This window comes from Arachis ipaensis, chromosome B10 (assembly GCF_000816755.2).
Source record: "Arachis ipaensis cultivar K30076 chromosome B10, Araip1.1, whole genome shotgun sequence".
In the NCBI taxonomy this organism is placed as follows: domain Eukaryota; kingdom Viridiplantae; phylum Streptophyta; class Magnoliopsida; order Fabales; family Fabaceae; genus Arachis; species Arachis ipaensis.
This window is the reverse complement of record NC_029794.2, coordinates 89,119,122-89,126,879: the sequence shown is the minus strand read 5'-3', so window position 1 is coordinate 89,126,879 and position 7,758 is coordinate 89,119,122. Positions and strand designations below refer to the sequence as shown.

Here is a 7,758-nt window from a genome sequence, read left to right as displayed (position 1 = left end):
AAGCAGGGGCACTGTTCATACCCTGGCACAAAACAAAGCCAGGCCCAAAATAAGTAAAGCCCAATCAAAAGACATCAACTGGATTAACACCTATCTAATCTCATAGAGGTCGGGTGCAACGATGTTATACAAACCCTACTTACCTGAATCAATAACTAACTCCTACAATCTCTACTACTCATTTAGAAAGGAGATCTCAACAACTTCCCTAACAAAAGGGAACCGTTATCCACCATTAAAGGTGGAGCTACTCTAAAACGTGGTTATCGACTCTACATCCACCACTATAAATACACAGACACCCCAAGTATACTTCGAATCCGATCTACAAAAATCTGCCTAAAACCCTTGTTAACTTAAGTATCGGAGTCCCTTGTAGGTACCATCCTCCATCTCTTCACGAGGAACTCGAACGGCAACATATTGACATCAGTAAACATCGAACACTACCCCAAAAGAGTTTAGACCTCACGTTCAGCCCAAAAACAACTCGGTTTCAAGTAACTCTCGGAACAAACACTAATCACTAATGAATAAAAAGTTAAAAATAAATTAAACTTTTATAATTTATTTTAATTTATCACTAAATAAAATACAAAAATTTAATTTCTGTGTATCTCATCTAGCTATTTGTTCTCAAGCATAGTTATCAAATTCGGCTCGACTCGGTCGGTTCGACCAAAAATCTGGTCACCCAATCATCTGGCCGGGCCAAGCTATTTGTCGAACCGTTTAAGTAATGAACTTGGTGAAAACTGGTTCGACTCGGCCGTCATGAAAATTGGTGACCGGGACCGATTCATATAACCCGGACCCTTTTTTTTTAAAGGAAAACGGTGCCGTTCTCTTCATCACTTACTCCCCTGCGCTGTGGTGCCCAAACCTAGAACCAACATCCATCTCACCTCTCTCTTCTCTAGCCACTCTCTCCCAGTCTCCCTCAAGCTCGTCGCTGGCTCCTCAAGCTCGCGTCGCTCCCTCAAGCTCGCGTCGCTCCCTTAAGCTCGTTGCTGCCTCAAACTCGCGTCGCCGCCTCAAGCTCGTCGCAAGCTCTGTCGTGCTAAGTTCATCTTCCTGCTTCGGCCATCAACGCTTCCTCCGCCGTGAGTCTGGGTTTAGGGTTTCAGCTTCGGCCCAGAACTTTCATCAACGCTTGCTTCGTCTCTCTGAACTCTGAAGCAAAGTTCAAAATCACCCAACCAAACCCTAGGTTCTCCCTGCAATGGTTCTGCCGTAGTGCTGTCGCCGTCCATGCTGTCGGCGCCTACGCTTCCTCTCTTGTAGCTCGGCGTCCTCCTTCCCCCTGTCCCCGTCCTCCCGGGCTTCTCTGTTCGAGGCTTGGAGCAGCTTGCCGCCGTGTCGCCGGTCGCCGTCGTTTCGCTGGTCGTCGTCCGTGTCTCCGTTGAAGGTTAGTAGTACTGCTTTCACTTCTTGGGTTCTTCTCTTCCTTTTATGCTCTGTTTGCTGATTTTTGAATGTGAAATTGTGAATGATTAATGAAAATCAAATAATTGATTTTGTGCCTCTTTTTTTAATTCCTAAAATTTTTGTTGAAATTTTCTTGCTGCTGCTAAAAATGGATTAGGGATTAGGGATTAGTTGTTGCTATTTTGTAATTAGGGATTATGCTATGTTAGCTTTATTGATTTCAGGTTTAGTGTGATTAGGGATTACTTGTTGCTGTTTTGTAATTAGGGATTATGCTCTGTTAGCTTTATTGATTTCAGGTTTAGTGTGATTAGGGATTACTTGTTGCTGTTTTGTAATGTTTGTTGCTGAATGCTAAAATGGAAATCGAATTAAATGCTGTTTGTTGCTTCCATATATTTTCTTTGATAGTATTTTTCCGATTATAAATTCTGGTTTTGAGTCAAAACTTTGTATTTGTTTTGTCTGTAGTTTGATTTGAGATCATTAGATCTGATCCGATCCTATTAAGTTCAAACTATGCGTTTGGATTTTTGGTGTAGAATTGTTGGTTACCTCTTTGAAGTGTGTATTTCTTGTAATTGGATCTGTTTTGAACTGGATTGTGATTTTATGCTGCATTAGGTGTTGATAGTTCATCTTGGGTGTAGTTTTGGGATCATTTACTTGTTAATTCTTGGACATTCAGTTTAGTAAGGATCTTCTTGTACAAATTTGTTATCTTTCTTTAGGTTCCTTATAGATTTATTGGTAATAAATTTATATAAATGCTGGATCATTTTGAACATGTCTGTTGGCATAATTTCACTTTGTAGTATATATCATTATGTCTTAAATGGTCTCTGAAGTCTTATCTTTGAACGAGGTGTTTTTGTACTCTTTATTTTTAATTAGGCCATTTTCAAGATGGAGTATTAATTTTTTTTTTCTTTTCATATATAACATTATTAGCTGTTTTTATCTGTCTAGGTGGCCACAAGTCCACAACTGAAGGAATATATAGGTTATGTAATATTTCTACAGAGATTCAGGCATAAATATGATCAAAACTTCTGTTGGAATATATTTCATTTATTTGTCTATAGAGATTCAGGCATAAATATGAACAAAATTAATATTTGATTATTATTATTATTATTATTATTATTATTATTATTATTATGTTTGTAAAGACTTACATTTTAAATTTTAATACATAATTTTAATTTTATTTATATAATTTTATATATATTTTTTTAATTATGACCGGGTCAACCGGGTGAATCAGTGACCACTAGTTGAACAAATGACCCGGTGACCCAGTCATATGACCGGGTTGATTGCCGGTTCGGTTCTGATAACTATGTTCTCAAGTGTCATACCTTTTTGAGAACCGATCGCAGCCCTAGGGCACGCAGCGCACAAGGCAGCCACGCACCCTCAGTCCCCTCACCCTAACGTACGGCGCCACCTTTCCCTCTCAGCCCTCTCTCTGTCTCTCACCAGCCACCGTCACCACTCACCAGTCTCAGAGTCACCTTGGTCCGCGCCAAAGCTCCTCTGTTCGACTGCTTCTCTCACCTTCACGGCCACGGTGCTGCACTGCTTCTCGGTGACGACGACCCTCAGTGACGACGACACCACCAGTGGCTGCAAAGTGCGATGGCGCTTCTCTGCTCTATTTTCCCGGGCTGCTGTCCCCGGTCGTCTTCTTCTTTGCCACCATCAGTCAGCCACTAGAAGCCCCGGCGAAGAGTAACGGGATTTCACTGTTTCCCACGTTTCCCACTCATGGCTGAGCTTACTTCAACTCCATCCACTTCTAACAACGCCAATTTATCTTGTTTCCAACTGACGGTTACTTATGCTGCTTCTCATTCTCATTCCAATTTATTTGTTCCCCTAAGTATTTTTCCTCTTTTCATTTCTTCATAGTTCTGATTCTTCCTGTGTTTTCCGTATGCGAAGGTTTGCTTGTATGAATGGTGGCTGGTTAAAGCTAAACATGGATTCGAAGGAAAGCAGTTAGCCATTGGAGGCATTGCATCAAAAACGTAAGAAACTTAGCTTGATTTTGTATTAGGGTTTTTCGTGACCTTGTTTTACCTCCTTTAATGCATTTTGGTGATTTGTTGAAATTGCTTTGGAGTAATGTCTTCCTTGAAATATGTAATCTGGTAATTGCATAACTTGATTCCGTGAATCAGAGAAGAATTAGTGCGTGTCTTCACCAGTGCTCCCATTGCGAAACGGCATGATCTGTTCTCTCTTGAGACCACAGATGGGGTTTATATTATCATAAGGGGTTTCATTGACAAGCAGCGCACCATTGATAATGGTTTCCCTCATGAGGTTTGTAGCCATTACTCATTGGTGTATTCTCTCTCTACTTCTCTACTTGATTAATTGCGTTTGCAAATTGATTCATTACATGGTGGTTTGGGAACTTCATATGGCATCAATATGTATATTCTGTCTTGGAAGAGATTTATACTTGCATCTACCCATGAATTCCTTCATAATTAAGCAGTTTAGTGCTTAATCTTGTTGACAAACTTTTAAATGATGGGTCAGCAGTAGATTGGATGGAAACTATTAAGTTTTGGTTTGCGAACAAGCATCAAAACAATGTAGAATTTGTATGTCTTCCCAATTTGATTTTTCACCCGTTTTCTATGTTGCTAGGTTTTCAATCATTTCTTATTTGGTTTTCCTCAAAACTGGGAAAGTTTTGCAGCAGATTTGATTAGGGATGAATCAACTATTGGCACTAATTTGGGTAGTGCTGTTCCTAAAAATGTATCATCAATTGATCCTGAGATCTTCTCTGCCGGTAAATATTTGGATGATGTTGAATGATTTGGTTCTATGATTATTTGCATTCACACGTCTTATAGTTTCTTTGATATTTTATCATTTCGTATCTCCAAGATCTTTTGTTATCCAGCTTGATGTTTTAAGTGTTACAGGCACAGCTCAAGAAAAATCTATCCTGTCTTCTTCGAAACCTTTAAAGGAAGCATTTGGAGCTCATGGGAAGCCACATGCTGAGGTTGAATGGCATGATTCTATCGCTACATGTGGGGTTAATGCTTCTCAAGGTAGTGGCAGCATTAGATGTGTTACCAGGTTTCATAACATGAAAGTCTGTCAGCAGAAGCAGCTAGCTTCTGGAATTACTCTCAAACATCCAGAGGAACTGAACAGTCCAGTGACACCAGTTCAGTTGCAATCTCTGGAAAAAGTGACTACAGAAAAAGTAAATACACCGTCGGAGCATCTCGATGAAAGCTCTACATCTAGAGTTTCTAGCACTTTATTTGAAAATAAAGAAGACTGTTCTAGGAGAAACAAAGCTACAAGTGAAAAAAGTCAGATCACGTGTGAAAGAAAAAGGACTAAATCTGCCACTGCAACCAAATATCCACGAAAAAGGGGTTTAAGCCCCTCGATCATTGGTGAGAAAGAGAAGATATCCTCAGTGTCTGCTCTATCAAGTTTCAAAAAGTCCAGATCAGGTAAGTATTCCCTGTTAGTTATTTCCCAGTTCTCATTCATAAAAGCTAAATCTTATTTGGCCTAGAGATACGTAATGCACTAGTGCACTTTTCATGCACTTACTAATATTTCGCTCGATGTTACTGTTAATCTTCTTGAATTTTGTGCTCGAATTATATTGCAGGAAGGTTGCTTCTACCACCCCTAGAGTTTTGGCGTAACCAGATACCAATTTACAATGCAGTATGTGATATCTTTGGTTGATTTTACAGCTTTCAATTAGCTTTTTTTTTTTTTTCCTGACCCCAGTATTTCCTTTACTTTTATTTATGAAATGTATATGTCAGATTTGGTTAGCACAGAAGTTTCGTTACTACCTATTTTCCACTTTTTCATTTTTTTTATGTTACCATCTAGGACCATGAGGTTACAGAAATTCAGGGAGGTGCATCTGTGGTTCAATAGATAAAGGTTCTTCAGCATCATTGAGCCGGTACTTCTTTTGTTGTAAATCAATAATTTCCAGTTGAAGATTCAAATTTCCCTTGTGTAGATGCTTCGTTGTTTACATTTGTCATTTTTCTGATAAATTCATTCCTATTATGCTGCCTGATCAGTGGATGCTCTTGTACTGTAGCTCATGATATTTAGCAAGTGGAGGTCAATCTGTGCTAAAGCTAATACAAAACTAAGATGTTAACTGTTACTAGTTTGAAGAAAATCACAAAATTTCCTAGGAGAATTTGACATATTTTAGAGGTAAGTTGGAATATAATTGAAAATTTTGGGTCTTTGTACTGAAACATTGTTGTAGAACTTCTGTTCATCTAGGTCTGTGGTACAAAACGGATGTAGGATGCTTGAGAGGATTGTTTGATGGTAGTTTGTTTAACCTCATAGAATTAAACAAAATAAACAACAAAAATAAGTGTGGAATCTAAACTTTTTTGAAAACTGAGCATAAAAGGACAAGTATTTCTCTTGGGTGAAAAACCAATGCTGTTTAAACAAGTTTCATCAACAACGCAAAAGACATGGGAAGAGGGATCTAATTGGAGAAATAGACAAGCGGGGATACATTGCAATGCATGGACTCCAGATTTTATTGTTTCTTGTTGAAAATAGTCCATGTTATTTGGAAGAGTCTATGCTTCTTTGCTCTGTGGTACATAAAACCTAATAATAGACAAATAGTATATTTTAGTTTTAGACTTATTGAGTTATAGTTCTTACTTCTCACTCCTTATCAGGTCAACAAAACTCTCAAACAACTTCATCCCTAGCTCAACTGAAATTTATAGAAACTTTAGATGATAGAAATAAGATTTATTACATTTAAATTGGGAGTATGCATTTTATTAGTTCAACTCACTTGTCAAATTAAATACCTTGGCAGTTAACTGATGCTCTCTGTGAAATGCTTTAGATTTGTTATATACAGGCATGCTTTCTTCTTTATTAGTTAAACCTTGCACCTGTCATTATATCGGCAATCGCGACAGAAAATTTCTGTGCTCGCTACAATTATAACACTACACATACTTTCCTAAAAGACAAGCATGCCTATTTTTAATCTTTCAAGACAGGAAAATGCATAATAAGCTGGTTACATCGAGGGAGGCTTTTCGCTCACACCTTGATTATGTGAATGTCAACGTATTTCCTAATTCTGTTGGTTCTAGTGGTTGTATGGTCGTGGTAACAAATTTGGGTGGTAATGTGCATCAGTTGCAATTTGCAAGTTGTTACTTATTGCAATATAATTTAGCTGATTAATCTTCATTGATAAAAAGTTACAGTATTATACTGTTACCATGATAAATATTATTGCAAAACTGCACTCTTGTCTCTCCTGGTAGTGGGTACAAGTGTATAATTATTGCATTTCCATTTTAATATTACATTGATTTGAAATGGTTTCTTAATTTTGCAGGTTCATGATGTGTAAAGAGGCTTTAAGTATGGAGCTGGTATTCTCCGTGAATGTGAATAGGTTAGAGATGTAATGCTTGAATGATACGATGGTTAGGTTATGTAAATTTTGTATATTGATGATTGTCTAGCATGATTTTGCTTAATTAAATGTGTCAATTTAATTAAATCTGGCATGGTTTGTGGCTCGAATAGAATTGACAAAAAAAATGGGGCATTTTCTTTACTTTTTTTGGTCTTGGGGCATTTTTTAAAATCCTAAACCTTTAAGGAAACTTGGACCTTTTCTTAATATGGATAATTTATTGTGAATTGCAAGCTGCTCTCCTCCTTTTCTTAAAAGAAGCAGTAGTAATGGATAGAGTAGGGTAAAGTTTAGATCCAATCCTAATTTTATTTGTGGGATGATTTTTTTTACTAAAACTCAACTTATCCTATCCTTAGGTTTATAAGATGTCAATTCTAATTCTATTCGTCCTCAACTTGCAAGTATTTAACCAATTCTACCTACAGGTTGTTAAAAAAAAAAATGCAATATTCAACAATCTGATGATATCTTTGAGTTGTAATTTGATATTTATATATTATCAAAACTTTGACTTTTATATAAACAAATATATAAAATATCTAATTTAAGATTTTAGCTTGATGATTAAGAACTTTTTATATCAATAAAAGATTTTTGGTTCAACAGTCAACGCACCCTTAGCACATTTTTGAGATAAAAAGTCTTTAACCAATTTAGTCCATGACCCAAATATTCTTGTTTCCCGCCAAGTGGCGCAATGCACAGCATAGCTCAAAGCTTCATTTTTCAAAAATGTCAACCTTTCTGAGTTTCTGTTTTTCTCCTCAAACCCTAATCCCTAATTTCAAAATTGTTTATCATCTTAATGCGTGCATCTCCCACCCTCCTTCTTT

At 37.3% G+C, this 7,758-nt stretch overlaps 1 protein-coding gene across 13 annotated transcripts in view; it reads left to right on the top strand.

The window, feature by feature from the left end:
• Positions 849–7,758, top strand: part of LOC107622621 — a 9,528-nt gene continuing 2,618 nt past the window's right edge. For 6 of the 13 annotated variants that reach the window (XR_001616243.2, XR_001616244.2, XR_001616245.2 and 3 more), the window contains exons 1-9: positions 2,696–3,264; positions 3,376–3,461; positions 3,615–3,759; positions 4,093–4,240; positions 4,377–4,925; positions 5,090–5,148; positions 5,323–5,398; positions 5,543–5,664; positions 6,839–6,898. Coding sequence is in view for 2 of the 13 variants with exons in the window: in XM_016324589.2 (XP_016180075.1) it covers positions 3,199–3,264; positions 3,376–3,461; positions 3,615–3,759; positions 4,093–4,240; positions 4,377–4,925; positions 5,090–5,148; positions 5,323–5,370 (1,101 nt within the window). In the remaining 11 variants the exon portion in view is untranslated. Of the gene's footprint in view, positions 1,409–2,695; positions 3,265–3,375; positions 3,462–3,614; positions 3,760–4,092; positions 4,241–4,376; positions 4,926–5,089; positions 5,149–5,322; positions 5,399–5,494; positions 6,246–6,838; positions 7,030–7,758 lie in introns of those variants that run through there. The other 7 variants (XR_001616246.2, XR_001616247.2, XR_002355621.1 and 4 more) reach the window with 7 other exon arrangements.